The sequence below is a fragment of the Nerophis ophidion genome, linkage group LG17 (assembly GCF_033978795.1).
Source record: "Nerophis ophidion isolate RoL-2023_Sa linkage group LG17, RoL_Noph_v1.0, whole genome shotgun sequence".
NCBI lineage: Eukaryota > Metazoa > Chordata > Actinopteri > Syngnathiformes > Syngnathidae > Nerophis > Nerophis ophidion.
In genome coordinates, this window is record NC_084627.1 from 39719807 (window position 1) to 39746241 (window position 26435).

The 26435-nt window shown below is 35.9% G+C and overlaps 1 protein-coding gene across 1 annotated transcript in view; it reads left to right on the forward strand.

Annotated features, from left to right (window-relative positions):
• The window catches only part of npr2 (natriuretic peptide receptor 2), a 201132-nt gene extending 181628 nt beyond the window's left edge, over positions 1 to 19504 (forward strand). The window contains exons 18-22 of the mRNA XM_061876922.1: positions 5701 to 5769; positions 5856 to 6030; positions 8500 to 8598; positions 14654 to 14745; positions 19062 to 19504. Coding sequence (XP_061732906.1) covers positions 5701 to 5769; positions 5856 to 6030; positions 8500 to 8598; positions 14654 to 14745; positions 19062 to 19124 — 498 coding nt within the window. The 3' untranslated portion in view covers positions 19125 to 19504. The remainder of the gene's footprint in view (positions 1 to 5700; positions 5770 to 5855; positions 6031 to 8499; positions 8599 to 14653; positions 14746 to 19061) is intronic.
• Positions 19505 to 26435: the final 6931 nt, after the last annotated feature.

A 26435-nucleotide genomic window follows, 5' to 3' on the forward strand; every position in this document is an offset into this window, starting at 1 on the left:
GACCTGAAGTTGATCTCGAGATTCAAGCGTTAAATGAAAAAAAATAAAAAATTTATGACTTATTTCTAACATTTTTATGACTGAGATCCTTCCGGAGACCAGGGACCAAACTTGAGGAAAGCCATAAAGGTAAAAAACAACAACTATTGTATTGCTTTTAAAAAAGAAAAATATCAAAATGGCCCCCGCATACTTGAATTTTTCAGTCTGCGGCCCGCAGTGGAAAAAGTTTGGACACCCCTGCTCTAACCACAAGGCAGGCATATACTTCTTTTTAGTTTAAAAGTCCTGCTAATTTCAAATCTTAATTTTGGATGTCTTATCAGGTCAAATTAACTACATGCATGGACAGAGCATTTCAATAGTTTTTAGTATTTTTGGGGACTCTTGAGGACCGTGGACAGGTACCGACTGACTTCGGCGGTCGCGGAGGCAAAAACTTGGACGTGAGGACTTCGGGGAAACCATTGAAAACGACTTCCGGACGGCTTCGAAGCGATTCTGGACCACCATCCGCCGCATCAGGAGGGGGAAGCAGTGCACTGTCAACACCGTGTATGGTGCGGATGGTGTTCTGCTGAGCTGGACTGTGGACCCAATACTTGGAAGACTTCCTCAGTCCTACCTACAGGTCTTCTTATGAGGAAGCAGTGCCTGGGGAGTCTGTGGTGGGCTCTGCTATTTATGTGGCCGAGGTAGTTACAAATCTCCCCAATGGCAGGGCCTCGGAGCTCCTTAAGGCTCTGGATGCTGTGGGGTTGTCTTGGTTGACAAGACTCTGCAACGTTGCGTGGACATCGGGGGCGGTAACTCTAGATTGGCAGACCAGGGTGGTGGTTCCTCTTTTCAAGAAGGGGAACGGGTGTGTTCCAACTATCGTGGGATCACACTCCTCAGCCTAAAGGTCTATTCAGGTGTACTGGAGTTGAGGCTACGCTGGATAGTCGAACCTCGGATTCAGGGGGAAGCAGTGTGGTTTTCATCCTGGTCGTGGAACTGTGGACCAGCTCTAAGCTCTCAGCAGGGTTCTTGAAGGCGCATGGGAGTTTGCCCAAACAGTCTACATGGGCTTTGTGGACTTGGAGAACAAACATTTATATCCGGATCTGTAGCATTCTCCAATTCCAGACCTTTATGTTCTATGTTGCAGAAGGTTTCTGTTTCATATTTTCCTGTTCAGAAATTGTTGTTGCTTTATGAATGTCCATGAGTGTCAATAAATGTGCCCCTAAATCCAGATCTTCTTGTTCAATGGTCCCTTGGAACGGACTAGTGTTGATATTAAATGTTTTCCGTTAGACTCCATTACAGTTGTCATTGTTGTTGAAGTGAACTTTAATATTTGTCCAGATCCTTGATGTCTTTGACAACAAGAAGTAGTCTTGCTTACGGCCCTCCATTGAGCTTTAATGTAGATTTTGCAGTTGGCGCTCCAGGTTCCTTGAAATGTCCCCTGCTTCCTCAAGTTGCATGTATTCCTGGCGATGTCAGCATTGCATTTGTTGAGGTGCTCATTTTTGAACATATTTGTACAATTCAGCGTCTGTTTCCTGTTTCTGCAGCGCAAATTTGTCGATAGTGTTTATATTGACATCAACATCCTTGGATTGCAGAAAGCTGACCACTTGTTGCTCAGTTGAAGTAGCATCAGTTTCATCTGGTTCTGCTCTGTTGTCAACTACTATAGCGTAGAATCTAGGAGTGATGTGCATCCCTGCAATGCTGATATCATTCAATCTCTTTGATATTTTCCAGATCAGTGTAATGTGGTTGCTTGGAATCTAATTGTTGGTGCAATGCTGAATTATTCTCTTGTAGGACCTTCAATTTTTGTTTCACTGCTTTGGTGTCCTCTCCAAAACTCTTCATTTTGTCTTGGAATTTCTTTATGTTATTACAAAAATCTTTTATCTCTGTTATTCTGTGCTTCTAGACTTTATACATTTGATTGTAGACCTCTGCTATGTATTTGTTAACCGTTTAGATTTGATTGTAGACCTCTGCTATGTATTTGTTTACCGTTTAGATTTGATTGTAGACCTCCAATATGTAATTGTAGGTTTTGTAACATTCTTATGTTCGGGTCATCAGTTTCTTAAATATTCAATCTTTGAGCCTGGACGTATTGGCCTGGAGTTTTGTTCAGAAGTGTGCAGGCATTTTAGCCAGTTAGCCTCCAGCTTGTGGCACCTTCCCTTATCTTATAGCAAAATCTGTGCCTCCTGCCTGAGATTACAATCAGTAGTCAGCAAAGTTCTAATTTTGTTAAAAAAAAACTCTGGTAACCAGAGCAGAGCTTTTTTGTTTTGTGTTGAAGTGAATTGATTACCTCAAATCATGTTTTGCTTAGGGGAATATTTATATCCAACTTTGAGAAGGCAAACCACCAAGTTACTTAAATAGTGGTATTTCAGTTTGAGTACATAATAAGATAAGGCCCTTGGTTTGATATTCGCAGGTGGATTGGATCACTTCTCGTAGGAAAAGAGGTTCTAATTGGGATTTCGGAATGCAAAATGATAGCTCTATCCTTGAGAAAAGACTACCTGTGTCACAAGGTGTTGGTGACGAACACCAAGAGGCAGAGATGGCAAGCTTTGTCCAGGAAAACCTGATTTAATGTTCAAAATAAATGTAAAACACAAACCAGAAACTAGGAACAGGCAAACAGGAACCAGAAAAACTGGAAATAGCTGACGGCTAACAGGATCTGGCTAATAGGAAAATACATAACAAGGAGCTAGGAGACAGCAAACTGTAAATAGCTATAGGAACTATACTCCAGCACCGACTAGATGGCAAGAAAGGTTTCAATAGCAGCTGGCTGATTGACACCAGGTGTGGCCAGGTGCCAATCAGCCGCAGCTGAGGGGAAACAGCACTCAGAGAGAATAGCAGGAAATAACCAAAATAAAAGCGCTGACAGGAAGCCAAACACAGAGGAAAAACTAAGACATTACTAAACTGTCAGTGAAAAACCTGACTTCTCCAGGTTAGGAGACCTTCAATTTTTTTGGGGGCCGAGGCTCCTCCAGGTACTGCAGACCTGTTTAATGGCGCTCGCTTGAAATAAAACAATAACTGGGACAGGATATTTTGGGAAACACCAAATGATACGATTGTGGTGCAAACAAAAACTAAGATACCACTTAAAGATGCAGCCATCTATTTTAGTAATCCAATAATCAATCAATTATTTTGTTCGATTAATCAATTATTCGGATAAAATACACTTTATTGCTTCAATGCGTATTTTAGGAAAATAGTTGAAATAAACAACAATTTTTCTGCTTGCCATAATCTTCATTCTTTGTTTTGATAAATGCACATCGTCCATGTAGAAACTATTTTAAAGTTCCCGGCAAATTTTAACAATGTTTTCGATTAGTCAAAGTAACCGAATATAATTAAAATTAATCGAATAATCAGCTACATTACCACTACAATGAGTGAAGTATCCTCATCTGAATTCAACTCATTTACTTTGTATTTGCTAACGTTTCAACGTGTTCCTGTCTGCAGTGAGTCTGACACATTCCCAGTGCAGCCCAGAATAGTTCAACACAGAAAATGTTGACGCAGAGTTGAGTCACTGAGACATTGCGCAACAACATGTCTCCCACTACCTCCACTTCCGGAAGAATACTACAATGATGTCCAAGCAGTCAGCAAGTTCTGCTTGACAAACTTACCCCACAACCCCCCTTTCTTATATTTGCAGGAATGACCTTAAAAAAGAACTCGTACTTACTTTTACTCGTATTTTTTTCGATTTCATACCAAGTCAAAATACCTGAAAATTGATTCCAATACTTAAGGGTACTGATATCCGGTACTCGACCTACTCGACGTCTCCCCTTGACCATCTGCGGTCCTCTCCAAGGTTTCTCATTGTCATCCCACTGGGTTGAGTTTCTCCTTGCCCTGATGTGGGATCTGAACCGAGGATCTCGTTGAGGCTTGTGCAGCCCTTTGAGACACTTGTGATTTAGGGCTATATACAAACCCCATTTCCATATGAGTTGGGAAATTGTGTTACATGTAAATAAAAACAGAATACAATGATTTGCAAAACCTTTTCAACCCATATTCGATTAAATGCACTACAAAGACAAGATATTTGATGTTCAAACTCATAAACTTTATTTTTTTTTTTTGCAAATAATAATTAACTTAGAATTTCATGGCTGCAGCAAGTGCCAAAGTAGTTGGGAAAGGGCATGTTCACCACTGTGTTACATCACATTTTCTTTTAACAACACTCAATAAACGTTTGGGAACTGAGGAAACTAATTGTTGAAGCTTTGAAAGTGGAATTCTTTCCCATTCTTGTTTTATGTAGAGCTTCAGTCGTTCAACAGTCCGGGGTCTCAGCTGTCGTATTTTACGCTTCATAATGCGCCAGACATTTTCGATGGGAGACAGGTCCCGACTGCAGGCGGGCCAGGAAAGTACCCGCACTCTTTTTTTACGAAGCCACGCTGTTGTAACACTTGCTGAATGTGGCTTGCTGAAATAAGCAGGGGCGTCCGTGAAAAAGACGGCGCTTAAATGGCAGCATATGTTGTTCCAAAACCTGTATGTACCTTTCAGCATTAATGGTGCCTTCACAGATGTGTAAGTTGCCCATGCCTTGGACACTAATACACCCTCATACCATCACAGATGCTGGCTTTTCAACTTTGCGTCGATAACAGTCTGGATGGTTCGCTTCCCCTTCGATGTCGAATATTTCCAAAAACAATTTGAAATGTTGACTCGTCAGACCACAGAACACTTTTCCACTTTCCATCAGTCCATCTTAGATCTCGGGCCCAGAGAAGCCAGTGGGGTTTCTGGATGTTGTTGATAAATGGCTTTCGCTTTCCTTAGTAGAGCTTTAACTTGCACTTACAGATGTAGCGACCAACTGTATTTCGTGAGAGTGGTTTTCTGAAGTGTTCCTGAGCACATGTGGTGATATCCTTTAGAGATTGATGTCGGTTTTTGACATAGTACCGACTGAGGGATCGAAGGTCACGGTCATTCAATGTTGGTTTCCGGCCATGCCGCTTACGTGGAGTGATTTTTCCAGATTCTTTCAACCTTTTGATGATATTATGGACAGTAGCTGTTGAAATCCCTAAATTTCTTGCAATTTCACTTTGAGAAACGTTGTTCTTAAACTGTTTGACTATTTTTCTTACACAGTTGTGGACAAAGGGGTGTACCTCCCCCCATCCTTTCTTGGAAAAAGACTGAGCATTTTGGGGGGAAGCTGTTTTTATACCCAATCATGGCACCCACCTGTTCCCAATTAGCCTACACACCTGTGGGATGTTCCAAATAAGTGTTTGATGAGCATTCCTCAACTTTATCAGTATTTATTGACACCTTTCCCAACTTCTTTGTCACATGTTGCTGGCATCAAATTCTAAAGTGAATGATTATTTGCACAAAAAAAAATGTTTATCAGTTTGAACATCAAATATGTTGTATTTGTAGCATATTCAACTGAATATGGGTTGAAAATGATTTGCAAATCATTGTATTCCGTTTATATTTACATCTAACATAATTTCCCAACTCATATAGGAACCGGATTTGTAATATTTACATGTTTGATTGCTCCAAACTATTTTCAATTACGTTAACTGCTTACTTCTTTGACTGTATCACATTTGTTTCTGCCAATAAATATCGGATATTCTATTTCTCAAGGTGGTCACGTTGCTCAACGACCTGTACACCTGCTTTGACGCCATCATCGATAACTTTGATGTTTACAAGGTGAGTCCAAGTCCGGCCGCTGGGATCTAGTCCCAAGTTTTTACATGAGCTGATGAGTTTTGCGAACGTTTGCGTGGCTCCAACAGGTGGAGACCATCGGCGACGCCTACATGGTGGTGTCGGGGCTGCCGGTGCGGAACGGGAAACTCCACGCCAGGGAGATCGCCGGGATGTCGCTGGCCTTGTTAGAGCAGGTGAAAACCTTCAAGATCCGCCACAGACCCAACGACCAGCTGAGACTCAGGATAGGTATTCACACAGGTGAGACTTCTTCTCAAATAGAAACTAAACTTGGTTTTAACCTGGAGTAGTCAGTGTTGTGGAGCTTCTGAAACAGCATAGATTTGCAGCAATTCTTTATTGTAAATCATTGGCAACACGAATGGGTCCAGCTCACAGTCAAGGACAGTTTCATCACAGTGTGATCTTTGTCCTTAACAAGTGTCTCAAAGGGCTGCACAAGCCACAACGACATCCTCGTTTCAGAGCCCACAAAAGGGCAAGGAAAAACTCACAACCCAGTATATATCAGTATCGGTTGATATCGGTATCCGTAATTAAGGGTTGGACAATATCGGGATATCGGCAAAAAAGCCATTATCGGACATCTCTAGTTTTAACTAATTTATTCCATCCATCCATCCATTTTCTACCGCTTATTCCCTTTTGGGGTCACGGGGGGCGCTGGCGCCTATCTCAGCTACAATCGGGCGGAAGGCAGGGTACACCCTGGACAAGTCGCCACCTCATCGCAGGGCCTACACAGATAGACAGACAACATTCACACTCACATTCACACACTCGGGCCAATTTAGTGTTGCCAATCAACCTATCCCCAGTTTTATTCCAATTACTACTATTTATTCCTATTACTACTATTAATATTCCATCCATCCGTTTCCTACCGCTTTTTATTAGTTGTAAAGAACTAAAACAGTACAGTAATTTGACAATATGCTCTGAGTATGTGCTTTTACTTCCCTCTATTGTCTACTTTTACAGGGGATCTGCACTTGTTTTTGGAATTTTGCCTATCGTTCACAATCATTATGAGATACAAGAAAACAAAATGTGGGGTTTTTTTTTGCTTTCTAACATGTCAAAATCGTCTTGTTCTAGCTGGCTAGCAATGCAGCTAATGGAAGCAATGAATCCTACCTCTAAATCACTTCAAAAATGCTTTCAAAAACCATCAACAATACTTCTTTACGTTACGTAACCTGTATAATAACCAAGCCGTATCGACATTGTTATTGTAAGAACTATTTTTCTAGCATACTAACACATCGGCGTGCTACGATATTGTTAGCGTGTATCATGATCAATACAAAGTGTAACTCATTTGATGGGCAGTTTTTCCGGTTAATTATGGGTAAGCACTCCATTTATGTCGAAATAGCTCGGCTTCAAAGTTCCACATGTTGCAGCTTCGATTCACTTTCACCTCACTCTGTCTGCTTCCGTCTGCTCCAACGTCTCTCTCTTCCTCCATACTCGCTTCTAGAAGCAGGAGTTCATCCTCCATGAATTCATATTAAAAATGACAAGGTTGTGAATCCTCTTTTGTCCAAAAATAGTCGTCTGTGTTGTTTGTTAGCAAATCTGCCGTGACTAGAACACACGCTCGTGTTTGAATTCAGAGGTAGGAACACAAGTTGTTGCCAGAAGTCAGATGGAAATAAATGCGCAGAAGAATTACAAAACCCTAAACCAGTGAAGTTGGCAGCGGTTCCGGGTGTTGTTGATAAATGGCTTTTGCTTTGCATAGTAGAGTTTTAACTTGCACTTACAGATGAAGCGAAAGACTGTAGTTACTGACAGTGGTTTTCTAAAGTTTTCCTCAGCCCATGTGGTGATATCCTTTACACACTGATGTCGCTTTTTGATGCAGTACCGCCTGAGGGATCGAAAGTCACGGGCACTCAGTGTTACATGCAGTGATTTCTCCAGATTCTCTGAACCTTTTGATGATATTACCATGGATGGTGAAACCCCTAAATTCCTTGCAATAGCTCGTTGAGAAATGTTGTTATTAAACTATTCGACAACATGCTCACACATTTGTTCACAAAGTGGTGACCCTCGCTCCGTCCTTGCTTGTGAATGACTGAGCATTTCATGGAAGCTTCTTTTATACCCAATCATGGCACCCACCTGTTCCCAATTAGCCTGTTCGCCTGTGGGATCTTCCCAATAAGTGTTTGATGAGCATACCCCAACTTTTTCAATCTTTTTTGCAACTTATGCCAGCTTTTTTGAAACATGTTGCAGGCATCAAATTCCAAATGAGATAATATTTGCAAAAAATAACAAAGTTGTCCAATTCGAACGTTAAATATCTTGTCTTTGCAGTCTATTCAGTTGAATATAAGTTGAAAATGATTAGCAAATTATTGTATTCTGTTTTTATTCACCATTTACACTATGTGGCAACTTCACTGGTTTTTAGGGTTTGTAGTCAAGGCAATGATTGAAATGACCAAAATACGGTTAATATTGAACATATTACATATTATTAAGCATTCTCAATAACACAGTTATCTTGCTCCTTCGCTGTGTTGAAAACTTACAGTAAATCTGTACAGCAATACAAGCGGCACACTGACTACTCTAAAGTGTAGACGGTAGCATTGTCCCTTGAGAAGATATATCGTAAAAAAAATTGATCTTGACAAGAGTCTGTCCTAATTGTCGGTTATTAGCAATGTGATGTCATCAATGTGTTGGCAGGTCCAGTGTGTGCTGGAGTGGTGGGCTTGAAAATGCCCAGATATTGTTTGTTTGGAGACACTGTCAACACAGCCTCGCGAATGGAGTCCAACGGAGAAGGTGAGTGTCAAAATCTATTTTTAGTTGCTTTTTCCAGAACCCTCCGAGAACCTACACACATGCTTTTTGACACAAATATCCTACCAATGTTTCTACTGTGTGTTGTTTTGATTTTCTTCAAATCCTGGACTTTTTGAGATTAAGTTTGCAAGGAACACTTAAAAACATTGATAACAAAAATGAATGCAATCACAAGTTGATTCGATGTTATTGGAAAATAAATAAGCCTCAAAAATCTGAAAAAGCTGCCGCAAATTCAGACATATTGTTACAAAACAATCACAAAACAATCCTATGATATCATGGAGGCACTGAACAGTAAGAATTACTCTTTGTTGACAAATTATTTGACCAATCCTTTTTTTTATGCATACAAAATATTAAATAAATGTGATCAAAAGTCAGTTTATAATAGAGCCTATGGGAGTCGCCCTATTCTGCCTATTACCGTATTTTTCGGACTGTAAGACACACTTAAAATCCTTTCATTTTCTCAAAACTCGACATTGCGCCTTATAACCCGGTGTGCCTAATGTACAGAATGATTTTTTGGCTGTGCCTACCGACCTCAAAGCTATTTTATTTGGTACATGCTGAAATGATAAGTGTGACCAGTAGATGGCAGTCACACATAAGAGATATGTGTAGACTCCAATATGACTCAAGTAAACACCAAAATGTTATATGTTCAATTGAAAATATAGAACATTCCGCACAGTGCTAAAAAATATATCAACATCTTTTCGTACGACTTTGGTAAGCTATTCTAATAAGACCCCTTTAATGCGCCTAAAAAAATGTTGTTGTATGAGCTATAAATATACACACAAACATTCTTGTATTTGTTACCTTTGAGACCTACAAAAAATGTTTCCCTCTTTAGGACCACCCTTTCTAGATATATAAAGATTTGTATTTACAACATTAATGATATATACATACTATGCAAATATAAAAAAAGCTTGTTGTGAAAAATGAGTTGGAATTTTACAAGAAAAAAGTCACAATTTCCCAAGAAAAAACTTAGAATTTTGGCAGTGTTATAATAAAAGTCGTGTTTGACTCAACACAAGTCAAAATTTTACAAGAACAACTGAACATTTTTCTTGGAAAAGTTGGAATTTGACTCAACAACAGTCGCAATTTTACAAATAAAGCTTAAAATGTTGGCAATTTTATGAAAAGAGTCGTAATTTTTTACTTGACAAAAGTCACAATTTTATAAGAGAAAACTTTAAAATGTTGGCAATGTTGCAAAAATAATCCTAATTTTACTTGTAAAATTATGACAAGTCGTTATTTTACTCAACAAAATGTCACCATTTTACAAGAACAACAAAAGAATTGGGAAATATTGTGATTAAAGTCTGAATTGTATTTGACAAATCACCATTTTTCAGTAAAAAGTAATAATTTTACAAGAAAATGTTGCAATATTACAGAATCAGTACGAGAAATTGTTCCCAATTTTATGAGAAAAAAGTCGACACATTGTGAGGAAAATGTCTGCTATAAGTTCAATTTTTTATTTTATTTTATTTTTTGTTTGTAATTGTTTTTTAATCTTCATTATTTACTTCAAGTTATTACATTATATCTTTATATACATATTTTATTTTGTTTAATAATTTTCTGCCAAAGGGGCGCACTTAAAATTTTTACACACACTTGTTATTTCATATGTTGATTAGAGAGAGAGAGAACTTCAAATTTTCAAACACATGTTATTTCATATGTTGACCAGAGTGGGAGAACTTCAAATTTTTACACACACTTCTTATTTCATATGTTGACCAGAGGGGGAGCACTTAAAATTTTTACACACACTTGTTATTTCATATGTTGACCCTAATCTCTGGAAGAATTCACCTGTCAGAAAACTCACAAGTTGTTGTTTCTATTTCTGTAAGCAAGATTTCTTGGTCGAGTTCATTATTTGTATGAAAGAAGTTTATTCATGAAAAATGATCCTTAATCAAATCTGTCAGTCTGTATTTGGAAACGAAAGGTGTATCCGGACTTTTATTCTGGCGCTTCTTTTCTTAACCTGCAGAGAGATCAATGCAGGTATTGATTAACTAATAAGTCACTTCCTGTGTTCCGCCTGTGCTGCTAAATAATTGATAGCACTTAGCAGCAGTAAACTGAACCCAAAGTCACCGTCAGGATCCTCGTCTCAAATCGACTCCTCCAAATGATAATAATACAGAAAACACAACGTCCTCTCTTCATGTGTACTCAAGCAGGCCCAAAGCGCAGATTTCATCATCAAATATAGAAGCAGACTTTGACCGGGTCATAACTCCCAGTTGTAAAAAAGTCCAGACTACAGACATTAATCCGGATCAAACACCAGAACATGGCTGCCAAGCCTTCCGGAAGATTCCGGAATGCGCCCTCGTATACTAACATCCCAACTCCGTGTTAATAATCGTGGTATAAAATACTCAAGTTTGCCAATAAAAATCAATAAACAGTGTGTGAATGTGTCATATAATATGAGGGGCCATATAAGAGTGTTTCAGTAGTGTGAATGAGTGTTTCAGTAGTGTGTGTGAGAGAAAAACATTTCAGTTGCTTATGTGAGAGCATTTCAGTAGTGATTATAAGAGTGTTTAAGTAGTGTGAATGAGAGTGTTTCATTTTTGTGTGAGAGAGAAAACATTTCAGTCATTTATGTGAGAGCATTTCAATAGTGTGTATAAGAGCATTTCAGTAGTGTGAATGAGAGTGTTTCAGTAGTGTGTGTGAAAGAAAAAACATTTCAGTTGTTTATGTGAGAGCATTTCAATAGTGTGTATAAGAGCATTTCCGTCGTGTGAATGAGAGGGTTTCAGTAGTGTGTGTGAGAGAAAAAAAACATTTCAGTTGTTTGTGAGAGCATTTCAGTGGTGTGTATAAGAGTGTTTAAGTGTGTGTTTGAGAATGTTTCAGTAGTGTGAGTAAGAGAAACATTTCAATTGTTTATGTGAGAGCATTTCAGTATTGTATATATTAGAGCGTTTCAGTAGTGTGTATGAGAGCATTTCAGTACTGTGTGTGAGCGAAAAACATTTCAGTTGTTTATGTGAGAGCATTTTAGTAGTGTGTATAATAGTGTTTCAGTAGTGTGTATGACAGTGTTTCAGTAGTGTGTGTAAGAGAAAACATTTCAGTTGTTTATGTGAGAGCATTTTAGTAGAGTGTATGATAGTGTTTCAGTAGTGTGTAATACAGTGTTTCAGTAGTGTGTGTAAGAGAAAAACCTTTGAGTTGTTTATGTGAGAGTATTTTAGTCATGTGTATAAGCGCATTTCAGTAGTGTGAATGAGAGTGTTTCAGTAGTGTGTGTGAAAGAAAAAACATTTCAGTTGTTTATGTGAGCGCATTTCAGTAGTGTTCGTGAGAGTGTTTCAGTAGTGTGTGTGAGCGAAAAACATTTCAGTTGTTTTTTCTGTGAGAGATTTTCAGTATTGTGTATAAGAGCGTTTCAGTGTGTGTATGAGTGTTTCAGTAGTGTGTGTGAGAGAAAAACATTTCAGTTGTTTATGTGAGAGCATTTCAGTAGTGTGTATGAGAGTGTTTCAATAGTGTGTGTGAGCGAAAAAGATTTCAGTTGTTTTTTCTGTGAGATATTTTCAGTATTGTGTATAAGAGCGTTTCAGTGTGTGTATGAGTGTTTCATTAGTGTGTGTGTGTGAGAAAAACATTTCAGTTGTTTATGTGAGCGCATTTCAGTAGTGTATAAGAACGTATTAGTGTGTATGAGAGCGTTTCAGTAGTGTGTGTGAGAGAAAAACATTTCAGTTGTTTATGTGAGCGCATTTCAGTATTGTATAAGAACGTATTAGTGTGTATGAGAGCGTTTCAGTAGTGTGTGTGAGAGAAAAATATTTCAGTTTCACTGACTGATGAAATACGCACTGACTGACTGAGTAACAAAGTAATTAACTGACGCAGTCACTGACTGACAGACTAATTCACTGTCTGACGGACTAACTCACTGACTGACTTACTAACTTACTGATTAACTGACTCACTGTGTAACTATGTAATTAACTAACTAATTATCCAATAATCAACTGACGGACGAGCTAACTTACTAACTGACTCTAACTGACTGACTAACTGACGTACTAACTCACTGTCTGACGGACTAACTCATTGACTGACTGACTGACTGACTTACTAACTTACGGACTAGCTAACTTACTGACTGACGGACTAACTGTCTGACTGACTGACTTACTAACTGACTGACTGAGTAACTAAGTAATTGACTGAGTAACAAAGTAATTAACTGAAAAATTTACTAACTTACTGACTGACTGTGAGTTAGTCAGTCAGTTGACTGACTAACTACCAAACTAACTCACTGACTGACGGACTAACTTACTGACTGATTGACAGACTAACTCACTGACTGACTGAGTCACTAAGTAATTAACTGACTGACTAACTTACGGACTAGCTAACTTACTGACTGACGGACTAACTGTCTGACTGACTGACTTACTAACTGACTGACTGAGTAACTAAGTAATTGACTGACTGAGTAACAAAGTAATTAACTGAAAAATTAACAAACTTACTGACTGATTGTGAGTTAGTCAGTCAGTTGACTGACTAACTACCAAACTAACTCACTGACTGACTAACTTACTGACTTATTGACAGACTAACTCACTGACTGACTGAGCCACTAAGTAATTAACTGACTGACTAACTTACGGACTAGCTAACTTACTGACTGAAGGACTAATTGACTGACTGACTTACTAACTGACTGACTGAGTAACTAAGTAATTGACTGACTGAGTAACAAAGTAATTAACTGAAAAATGAACTAACTTACTGACTGATTGTGAGTTAGTCAGTCAGTTAACTGACTAACTACCAAACTAACTCACTGTCTGACGGACTAATTTACTGACTGGCGGACTAACTTACTGACTGATTGACAGACTAACTCACTGACCGACTGAGTCACTAAGTAATTAACTGACTGACTGACTAACTTACGGACTAGCTAACTTACTGACTGACGGACTAACTGTCTGACTGACTGACTTACTAACTGACTGACTGAGTAACTAAGTAATTGACTGACTGAGTAACAAAGTAATTAACTGAAAAATTAACTAACTTACTGACTGATTCTGAGTTAGTCAGTCAGTTGACTGACTAACTACCAAACTAACTCACTGACTGACGGACTAACTTACTGACTGATTGACAGACTAACTCACTGTCTGACTGAGTCACTAAGTAATTAATTGACTGACTAACTTACGGACTAGCTAACTTACTGACTGACGGACTAACTGTCTGACTGACTGACTTACTAACTGACTGACTGAGTAACTAAGTAATTGACTGACTGAGTAACAAAGGAATTAACTGAAAAATGAACTAACTTACTGACTGATTGTGAGTTAGTCAGTCAGTTGACTGACTAACTACCAAACTAACTCACTGACTGACGGACTAACTTACTGACTGATTGACAGACTAACTCACTGACTGACTGAGTCACTAAGTAATTAACTGACTGACTAACTTACGGACTAGCTAACTTACTGACTGACAGACTAACTGTCTGACTGACTGACTTACTAACTGACTGACTGAGTAACTAAGTAATTGACTGACTGAGTAACAAAGTAATTAACTAAAAAAGTAACTAACTTACTGACTGATTGTGAGTTAGTCAGTCAGTTGACTGACTAACTACCAAACTAACTCACTGTCTGAAGGACTAATTTACTGATTCACTGACTGATTGACAGACTAACTCACTGACTGACTGAGTCACTAAGTAATTAACTGACGGACTAACTGACTGACAGACTAATTTACTCTCTGACGGACTCACTCACTGACTAGCCGATTGACTGATTAAATGACTGACAAACTAAATAATTAACTGACTGACTTGCTAACTTACTGACTGACTAACTGACAAACTAACTCACTGCCTGACGACCTTACTAACTTATTAATGAACTGATTGATACTGACTATCTGACAATGGGAATTTTTGCAGTAAATGCTGATATTGTTCTTTTTTTGACAGCTTTGAAGATTCACTTATCTTCAGCCACTAAAGAAGTGTTGGATGAGTTCGGCTACTTTGATCTTCAACTACGAGGAGACATAGAAATGAAAGTAAGCAGTGGTAACGTTCACTCAACCCTTTTATTTCTTACTCTAGAACATTCCCCAAGTACATCACATGACTTATTTAATAATATTTATACTCGGTATTTCTATTTATTGTACTCCAATTGTCATGATTTACATTACATGTTTACATTGTGACTGGAAGTGTTTTGCCCAAACTTCACAATCTCATTATGTGTTTGTTTGTTTTTTAAACAATATTCTTTTGATTCTTCAAAAAGTCTTGACTTGCTCATCATGGTAGCGGACAATAAAGATAGAAAACAACAAATCATGATGCAAAGAAAACCATGAAGTGTGTCAAACATGCTGGAGACAAAAATAGCACATGGACATATTTTACTGCTGATGGAACACATGTTTATTGTGTGAATCCTGGAAACATTCACACAATAAACATACAATTTTTAACACCATTTTTCTTCCATTTCGCCTTCTTGTTTTTTCTTTCCATTAAATACTTTTACGACTACTTACTAATACATTTTTCAATCATTTTACCATTAAAATATTTTACTTATATAAGACTTTAATGCTATCTATTTAGTAGGGGTGTAACGGTACACAAAAATTTCGGTTCGGTACGCACCTCGGTTTAGTGGTCACGGTTCGGTTCATTTTCAGTACAGTGAGAAAACAACAAAAATTAATTTTTTTAGTTATTTATTTACCAAATTTGCAAAATCTTCCACTAAAAAATGTTTTCTTAGTGGAATATTTGATGTGAAGTAATGGGAACCTTGGATAGCTCTATAATTCATAATAACATTGATTTTGATTCAATATTATGTTTTGAGCAATGACAGTTTGAAAGGAAAAAAAAACAGCTTTGTTTTATTAGTCAACATTTTTCCAAATTACATTTAACTTTTAAGCTTTCTTATTTCACTTTTGTTATGTTTTTGTTTATTTTAATAGTATTTTTAGAATGTGCCGTGGGCCTTTAAAACATTAGCTGTGGCCCGCAAATGGCTTCCAGGGCACAATTTCTTTAGTTTTTAACCCCTTCTTAACCCTAAACGTACATCGAAAGTACACGCAACCCTAACTTAAAATGCCAGACATTTGATGCATTTAAGAAAGAATGTGGCAGATTATTACAAATTGTGGCATTATTACATAATGCAGTAAAAATGTACGACATCATTACATAATGAGATGACAATGGGTGACATTATTATATTACCAAATAAGGTAAAAAATGTACTATATTATTACATGTAAAAATGGGTGACATTATTATATTACCAAATAAGGTAAAAAATTTACTATATTATTACATAATGCAGTAAAAATGCACTAGTTATTACATGTAAAAATGTACCTTTTTACATAATGAGGTGAAAATGGGATAAAATATAATATAATGATGTGAAAATGCACCACATATATATTGAGGTGAAAATGTACTATATTATTACATAATGAGGTGAAAATGATCGGCGTTATTTCATGAGGTGAAAACGTACTTCATTATTATATAATGAGGTGAAAATGTATCAAATTATTACATAATGAGGCGAAAATGTACTATGGTATTACAAAATGAGGTGGAAATGTACTACATTATTACATAATGCGGTGAAAATGGGGTACAATATTACATAATGAGGTGAAAATGGGGTACAATATAATATAATGAGTTGAAATGTACATTATTACATGATGAGGTAAAAATGTGCTACATTATTTCATAATGAGGTGAAAATGTGGTACATTATTATATGAGGTGAAAATTTACTTCAGTATTACATAATGAGGTGAAAGAGGGATAAACTATTATATAATGAGCTCAAAATTTACTACATTTTTACATAATGAGATGAAAATGGGATAAACTGACATAAGGTGAAAATGTACTACTTTATTTCATAAGGAGGTGAAAATGTGGTATATTATTATATAATGAGGTGAAAATTTACTAAATTTTTACATAATGAGATGAAATGGGATAAACTATTATATAACGAGGATGAAAATGTACTACATTGTTATATAATGAGGTAAACATGTACTTCAGTATTACATAATGAGGTGAAAATTTCCTACGTTATTTCATAATGAGGTGAAAATGTATTAACATATTACATTATGAGGTGAAAATGCACTACATTATTATAATGAGGTAAACATGTACTACATTATTACATAATTAAGTGAAAATGTACTACATTATTACTTAATTAGGGGAAAATGTACTTCAGTATTACATGAGGTGAAAATGTACTACATTATTATAATGAGGTGAAAATATACATTTTTATATAATGAGGTAAACATGTACTACATTATTACATAATGAGGTGAAAATGGGGTACAATATAATATATTGAGGTGAAAATGTACTACATTATTACATAATGAGGTGAAATTGTACATTTTTATATAATGAGGTGAAAATGTACTGCATTATTATAATGATGTGAAAATTTACGTCAGTATTACATAATGAAGTGAAAATGTACTTCATTATTACATAATGAGGTGAAATTGTACATTTTTATATAATGAGGTGAAAATGTACTGCATTATTATAATGATGTGAAAATTTACGTCAGTATTACATAATGAAGTGAAAATGTACTTCATTATTACATAATGAGGTGAAAATGGGATAAACTATTACATAATGAGGCAAAAATGTACATTTTTATTTAATGAGGTGAAAATGTACTACATTATTACATAATAAGGTGAGAATGTACTACATTTTTACATAATGATATGAAAATGGGATTAACTATTACATAATGAATTGAAAATGTACTACATTATTACATAATGAGGTGAAAATGTGGTACATTGTTATATAATGAGATGAAAATTTACTTCAGTATTACATAATGATGTGAACATTTACTACAGTATTGCATAATGAGCTGAAAATGTACTACATTTTTACATGAGATGAAAATGGGATAAACTATTACGTAATAAGGTGAAAATGTACTACGTTATTTCATAATGAGCTGAAAATGTACTACGTTATTACATAATGAGGTGAAAATGTACTACATTATTACATAATGAGGTGAAAATGTACTACGTTATTACATAATGTGGTGAAAATGTACTACATTATTACATAAAAAGGTGAAAATGTACTAATTACATAACTACGTGAAAATGTACTACAGTATTACATAATAAGGTGAAAATGTACTATGTTATTACATAAAGAGGTGAAAATGAACTACATTATTACATAATTACGTGAAAATGTACTATGTTATTACATAAAGAGGTGAAAATGAACTACATTATTACATAATTACGTGAAAATGTACTACGGCATTTCATAATAAGGTGAAAATGTACTATGTTATTACATAATGAGGTGAAAATGTACTAATTACATAACTACGGGAACATTTACTACAGTATTACATAATAAGGTGAAAATGTACTACGTTATTACATAATGGGGTGAAAATGTACTACAGTATTACATAATGAGCTGAAAATGTACTGTTATTACATAATGAGGTGAAAATGTACTACATTATTACATAATTATGTGAAAATGTACTACGTTATTTCATAATGAGGTGAAAATTGACTTCAGTATTACATAATGAGGTGAATATGTACTATGTTATTACATAAAGAGGTGAAAATGAACTACATTATTACATAATAAGGTGAAAATGTACTATGTTATTACATAAAGAGGTGAAAATGAACTACATTATTACATAATTACGTGAAAATGTACTACGGCATTTCATAATAAGGTGAAAATGTACTATGTTATTACATAATGAGGTGAAAATGTACTAATTACATAACTACGGGAACATTTACTACAGTATTACATAATAAGGTGAAAATGTACTACGTTATTACATAATGGGGTGAAAATGTACTACAGTATTACATAATGAGCTGAAAATGTACTGTTATTACATAATGAGGTGAAAATGTACTACATTATTACATAATTATGTGAAAATGTACTACGTTATTTCATAATGAGGTGAAAATTGACTTCAGTATTACATAATGAGGTGAATATGTACTACAATACATGAGGTGCAGATGGGGTACATTATTCTATAATTAGGTGAAAATGTACGACATCTTTACGTATTACAATGTTACTATAGAATAGAGAACCACTATAAAAATATGCAAACACTTGCGGATTTAAGCTTGAATGATTGTGTAAGAATGATGCAGCATGTTTATAATTATTAAAAGCCCTGTTAAAAGCCAATAAAAGCCATGTTTATGATGAAAAGACAACACGGAGGTCAATAATCCGTGCAGTGGGTGATGAACGTGTGATGTTTGTGTTTCAGGGCAAAGGGAAAATGACAACGTTTTGGCTTCTGGGGGAGAAGACGGACGTGTACGTTATCTGAGAGGATCCAAGCTTCTTCTTTATTTCTTCTAGAACAACACGTCTCTATGTTGGTAATTTTTTATGCAGATGAAAACCAACACCACCAAAAAAAAAAAAATACACCAAACCAGGAATAATCAGGTATTTTTATCACCTGAATGCTGCAATCGCTTAAAAAATAAAAGTAAAACATGTTTGCGTTTTTTTGTATAAAGTTTTCTGTCCTTCACAGAAAATAGTTTTTGTGCTTTCTATATTTAGATTTGTATGTGTTTTGATGTAATATTTCCTGTTTATATTCCCGTTCTTTATTAGTGTTACACAAATACAAGGTGTACATATGTATATCCAAATACTGTAAGATATTTTTCTCCAATAAACTCCTCGAAAACATCTCAACACCCTTCTGTTATCGCTCTCTTCCCATACCGGAACATTGCTTAAATGCTGGAAAAATCCAAAGAAAAAGTGTTTTTTTGAATCCGTTTCAATTTAATCACCCGCATTTAGCTGCCGACAGGAAGTGGGAGGAAAGAGCGGCCACATCTGTGTCGTCATGACATCACCGCTCATTAGATGCTCTTTATCAGCTGTGTGTGTGTGTGTGTGTGTGTGTGTGTGTGTGTGTGTGTGTGTGTGTGTGTGTGTGTGTGTGTGTGTGTGTGTGTGTGTGTGTGTGTGTGTGTGTGTGTGTGTGTGTGTGTGTGTGTGTGTGTGTGTGTGTGTGTGTGCATCACTGCATGGCTGTAATTAAAGTCTTCCTCCTGGTAGAGCATGAAGAGTAAAGTTCTTGCTCACATGATAAATCCACCTTCTTGGCTGTCAATCATCCAGATCAGAGTGTCAAACTCGTTTTGATTAAGGGCCACATCGCAGTCTTGGTTGCCCTCAAAGGGCCGCGTTTAACAATGAGTAATATATATTGTTACAATATATTTTACTACATATATTTTTTTTTTGACATTTTACTCTAAAAATAAAATTGCAGCTCAGTCGCCAGAATTTTACGGTAAAAGCAGTGTTTTTTTACAGCATGTTAAAAAATGGTATAAATAGAATGGAATGGAGAAACAACAACACTGTTTTTAGTGGGAAAATTAAAGCAACAGAGCGGTTAGTTGTTTTTTTTTACCATAAAATATTGTTTTAATTTTTGTTTTTTAATGTTTTAGTGTCTTATTGTATATGAAAAAAACAGTACTAAAGTTGATTTTATGGTTACAATATATTTATTACAATATATATTTTTTTGACATTTTATTTTGAAAAACAAAAAGGCAGCTCAGTCGCCAGAATTTTACAGTAAAAGCAGTGTTTTTTTTACAGCATGTTAAAAAATGGTATAAATAGAATGGAATGGAGAAACAACAACACTGTATTTAGTGGGAAAATTAAAGCAACAGAGCGGTTAGTTGTTTTTTTACCATAAAATATTGTTTAAATTTTTGTTTTTTAATGTTTTAGTGTCTTATTGTATATGAGAAAAAAACAGTACCAAAGTTGATTTTATGGTTACAATATATTTATTACAATATATATTTTTTGGGACATTTTACTTTGAAAAAAAAATGGCAGCTCAGTCGCCAGAATTTTACAGTTAAAGCAGTGTTTTTTTTACAGCATGTTAAAAAATGGTATAAATAGAATGGAATGGAGAAACAACACCACTGTTTTTAGTGGGAAAATTAAAGCAACAGAGCAGTTAGTTGTTTTTTTTACCATAAAATATTGTTTTAATTTTTGTTTTTTAATGTTTTAGTGTCTTATTGTATATGAAAAAAACAGTACTAAAGTTGATTTTATGGTTACAATATATTTATTACAATATATATTTTTTGGACATTTTATTTTGAAAAACAAAAAGGCAGCTCAGTCGCCAGAATTTTACAGTAAAAGCAGTGTTTTTTTTACAGCATGTTAAAAAACGTTATAAATAGAATGGAATGGAGAAACAACACCACTGTTTTTAGTGGGAAAATTAAAGCAACAGAGCGGTCAGTTGTTTTTTTACCATAAAATATTGTTTTAATTTTTGTTTTTTAATGTTTTAGTGTCTTATTGTATATGAGAAAAAACCGTACCAAAGTTGATTTTATGGTTACAATATATTTATTACAATATATATTTTTTTTGACATTTTACTTTGAAAAAAATGGCAGCTCAGTCGCCAGAATTTTACAGTAAAAGCAGTGTTTTTTTACAGCATGTTAAAAAATGGTATAAATAGAATGGAATGGAGAAACAACACCACTGTTTTTAGTGGGAAAATTAAAGCAACAGAGCGGTTAGTTGTTTTTTTTACCATAAAATATTGTTTTAATTTTTGTTTTTTAATGTTTTAGTGTCTTATTGTATATGAAAAAAACAGTACTAAAGTTGATTTTATGGTTACAATATATTTATTACAATGTATATTTTTTGGACATTTTATTTTGAAAAACAAAAAGGCAGCTCAGTCGCCAGAATTTTACAGTAAAAGCAGTGTTTTTTTTACAGCATGTTAAAAAATGTTATAAATAGAATGGAATGGAGAAACAACACCACTGTTTTTAGTGGGAAAATTAAAGCAACAGAGCGGTCAGTTGTTTTTTTACCATAAAATATTGTTTTAATTTTTGTTTTTTAATGTTTTAGTGTCTTATTGTATATGAGAAAAAACAGTACCAAAGTTGATTTTATGGTTACAATATATTTATTACAATATATATATTTTTTGACATTTTACTTTGAAAAAAAATGGCAGCTCAGTCGCCAGAATTTTACAGTAAAAGCAGTGTTTTTTTACCGCATGTTAAAAAATGGTATAAATAGAATGGAATGGAGAAACAACAACACTGTATTTAGTGGGAAAATTAAAGCAACAGAGCGGTTAGTTGTTTTTTTTACCATAAAATATTGTTTTAATTTTTGTTTTTTAATGTTTTAGTGTCTTATTGTATATGAGAAAAAAACAGTACCAAAGTTGATTTTATGGTTACAAAATATTTATTACAATATATATTTTTTTGACATTTTATTTTGAAAAACAAAAAGGCAGCTCAGTCGCCAGAATTTTACAGTAAAAGCAGTGTTTTTTTTACAGCATGTTAAAAAATGTTATAAATAGAATGGAATGGAGAAACAACAACACTGTATTTAGTGGGAAAATTAAAGCAACAGAGCGGTTAGTTGTTTTTTTACCATAAAATATTGTTTTAATTTTAGTTTTTTAATGTTTTAGTGTCTTATTGTATATGAGAAAAAAACAGTACCAAAGTTGATTTTATGGTTACAATATATTTATTACAATATATATTTTTTGGGACATTTTACTTTGAAAAAAAAATGGCAGCTCAGTCGCCAGAATTTTACAGTAAAAGCAGTGTTTTTTTTACAGCATGTTAAAAAATGGTATAAATAGAATGGAATGGAGAAACAACACCACTGTTTTTAGTGGGAAAATTAAAGCAACAGAGCGGTCAGTTTTTTTTTTACCATAAAATATTGTTTTAATTTTAGTTTTTTAATGTTTTAGTGTCTTACTGTATATGAGAAAAACACAGTACCAAAGTTGATTTTCTGGTAAAACACAAAACAAAAAAAAACTCAGTGTGTAGAATTTGACCGTAAATTTTACAGTCTTCAATCTGATAATTTGTTTTGAAATCATAAATCAAGCCGCTTTTGAAATAAAGTATTTATCTTTATTTTAACAAAAAATATTTTTGTAATACATATAGTAGTGTGAATGTTGTCTGTCTATCTGTGTTGGCCCTGTGATGAGATGGCGACTTGTCCAGGGTGTACACGGTCTTCCGCCCGATTGTAGCTGAGATAGCCACCAGCAACCCCAAAGAGAATAAGCGGTAGAAAATGGATGGATGGATAATATTTTGATTTTGATCAGATTGAATTTGAAAAGGTATACAAATGCATGCAGTACCCCTGCGATGAGGTGGCGACTTGTCCAGGGTGTACACCGCCTTCTGCCCGATTGTAGCTGAGATAGGCGCCAGCGCCCCCCGCAACCCCAAAAGGGAATAAGTGGTAGAAAATGGATGGATGCATGCAGTACATGATTTTTTTTTGTGTCAAAAAGGAAATAACGAATATGTTTAGTCAGAAAAGATGAAGGCTTTTTTTTTTTTTAATTCCCCAGGCTTTCGTGGGCCACATAAAATAATGTGGCGGGCCAGATTTGGCCCCCCGGGGCCTTGAGTTTGACACCTGTGATCTGGATGTTCATATTTCCTATGACACTTCACGTCTAGTAATCAAACTTCTCCCTATTTTCTATTCGACCCTTTCCTTCAAAATAAAAGTCTCATCATAACAGGGTTCTAAGTCTACTTACAAATTAACCTTGTGATGAAAAATGATTTTTTTTCCCAATTCCAAAGTACGGCCTTTGACTACGTAACATACACTAGATTGCCAAAAGTATTTGGCCACCCATCCAATCGATGACAATCAGGTGTTCCAATCACAGGTGTATAAAATCTAACACTTAGGCATGGAGACTAGAGATGCCCGATAATATCGGACTGACGATTTATTGGCCGATAAATGCTTTTAAATGTGATATCGAAAATTATCGGTATCGGTTTGAAAAAGTAACATTTATGACTTATTAAAACGCCGCTGTATGGAGTGGTACACGGACATGAGGAGAAGTACAGAGCGTCAATAAACCTTAAAGGCACTGCCTTTGCGTTCTGGCTCAATCACATAATATCTACGGCTTTTCACACACACAAGTGAATGCAAGGCACACTTGGTCAACAGCCATACAGGTCACACTGAGGGTGGCCGAATAAACAACTTTAACACTGTTACAAATATGCGCCTCACTGTGAACCCACACCAAACAAGAATGACAAACATATTTCGGGAGAACATCCGCACCGTAGCACAACACAAACACAACAGAACAAATACCCAGAACCCCTTGCAGCACCAACTCTTCCGGGACGCTACAATATACACCCCCCGCTACCCCCTGCCCCCGACCTCAACCCCGCCCACCTCAACTACATTGTTTAATGCATCTAGCGGGGCATCACAACAAAACTAACCATAATAATGTGTTCATTCCACGACTGTATATTTTCATGTATTGCATGTCGCTTCTGTCATGTATTGTCACTCCTGTCGTGTCGTACCGTGTCGTGTCTTTGCAGCGTAGCGGTAAGCTATATTTGTTAGATGTTTGTAGCTTACTGTTTTTTGTTCCCTGCTTCCAGTTTGTTTTCATATTACAAGTACGACTTCTGTTTTCCTGCTCCCTACCCGCTTGCTTCCACGCTAGGCCCATTTGTTTTTGCTAGCTTTCATGCTAAGTTCCTTTTGTTTTCTAGCTCCCATGCTAGCTCTTTTAGTTGGTTATCCGCCTCCTGCGCGCTTTTTGTTGTATCCCTTTTGTTTGTAGTATTTATGTTAAATCATGTTTTCTCATTCAATGCCTGCCTCCTTCTCTGCATCTTGGGGTTCGACACAAACTAACTCTGACAGAATAATCTAGCCCTGAGTGGAGGAACAAAGCAGGTAAAATAGGATCAGGCTGATTGACACCAGGTGTGGCCAGGTGCCAATCAGCAGCAGCTGAGGGGAAAACAGCGCACAGGGAAAAAAACAGGAGACAAAATAAGAGCGCTGACAGGAACTAAAAACAGGAAATAATAAACACACACAGAGGAAAAACTAAAACACAAACAAACTTTCAGTGGCAAGCCTGACATATATATCGGTATTGGGTGATATCGGAATCGGTAATTAAGTGTTGGACAATCTCGGATATTGGCAAAAAAAACGATATCGGACATCTCTAATGGAGACCATATAATATACAGCTTAATCCACTAATTATGTATTTATTTATTAAATGTTATTAATTATGGAGTATATTGCGAATATATGTAGAACAGGAAGTGAACAAATATGGCATGTAATGGAAAAGGGGTCAAATACGGTTAGCATTTTTGATAAAACATTTATGAAATGTTTAATTTTCTATTATTGTTGAAAATCTAACGATGATGTATTACAATGTACAGTATTCAAAGCTACATAAAATTTGTTTTAACAAAATGCAGAACTAAACAAACGCAAGAACTATTGAAACTGTGATTTTTCTGATCGTGTCTCGCATTTCTTTGCCTTCTCCCTCAAATAAACAGACACACAAAGGACACGAATAAGAATGTTCAAGAAGGTATTGTGAATTCCTTGTATTATTTCATGTTCCGTTAGAAAATCTGCATGACTCGTTGCCATAGCAACCACCCAACTAATCCTTTTTGAGAGAGATGGAACAATATTTTTTTTCTTGCTACAATTAGTTGAAACAAAAATATAATGTAATGAAATCAATGTTGAACTTTAATTAGAGCGCTGAGCGCAGCTGGCAACCTTAGCTACCCTACCTTTGTAGAATTGCCTTATGTCTGTATTAATTTATGTTCAATCTTGTTATTATTTATAGTAATGAGAACAATTGATTGAATATTTCTTCTTAAACGCTAACATTAGTGTGTGAATGTTGTCTGTCTATCTGTGTTGGCCCTGCGATGAGGTGGCGACTTGTCCAGGGTGTATCCTGCCTTCCGCCCGATTGTAGCTGAGATAGGCTCGAGCGACCCCCCCGCCACCCCAAAAAGGACAAGCGGTAGAAAATGGATGTATGGATGGATGAATTTAATATTATTCAAACATGTTTTGATTTTAAAGTGAATATAGTTGGCCCTGTGATGAGGTGGCGACTTGTCCAGGGTGTACCCTGCCTTCCGCCTGATTGTAGCTGAGATAGGCTCCAGCAACCCCCCACCACCCCAAAAAGGACAAGCGGTAGAAAATGGATGGATGGATGAATTTAATATTATTCAAACATGTTTTGATTTTAAAGTGAGTATAGTTGGCCCTGTGATGAGGTGGCAACTTGTCCGGGGTGTACACCGCCTTCCGCCCAAATGCAGCTGAGATAGGCTCCAGCGACTCCCCCGCAACCCCAAAAAGGAAAAGCGGTAGGAAATGGATGGATGGGTGGATGAATTTAATATCATTCAAACATGTTTTGATTTTAAAGTGAGTATAGTTGACCCTGTGATGAGGTGGCAACTTGTCCAGGGTGTACCCCTCCTTCCGCCCGATTGTAGCTGAGATAGGCTCCAGCGACCCCCCGCAACCCCAAAAAGGACAAGCGGTAGAAAATGGATGGATGGATGGATTAATTTAATATTATTCAAACATGTTTTCATTTTAAAGTGAGTATAGTTGACCCTGTGATGAGGTGGCAACTTGTCCAGGGTGTACCCCGCCTTCCGCCCGTTTGTAGCTGAGATAGGCTCCAGCGACC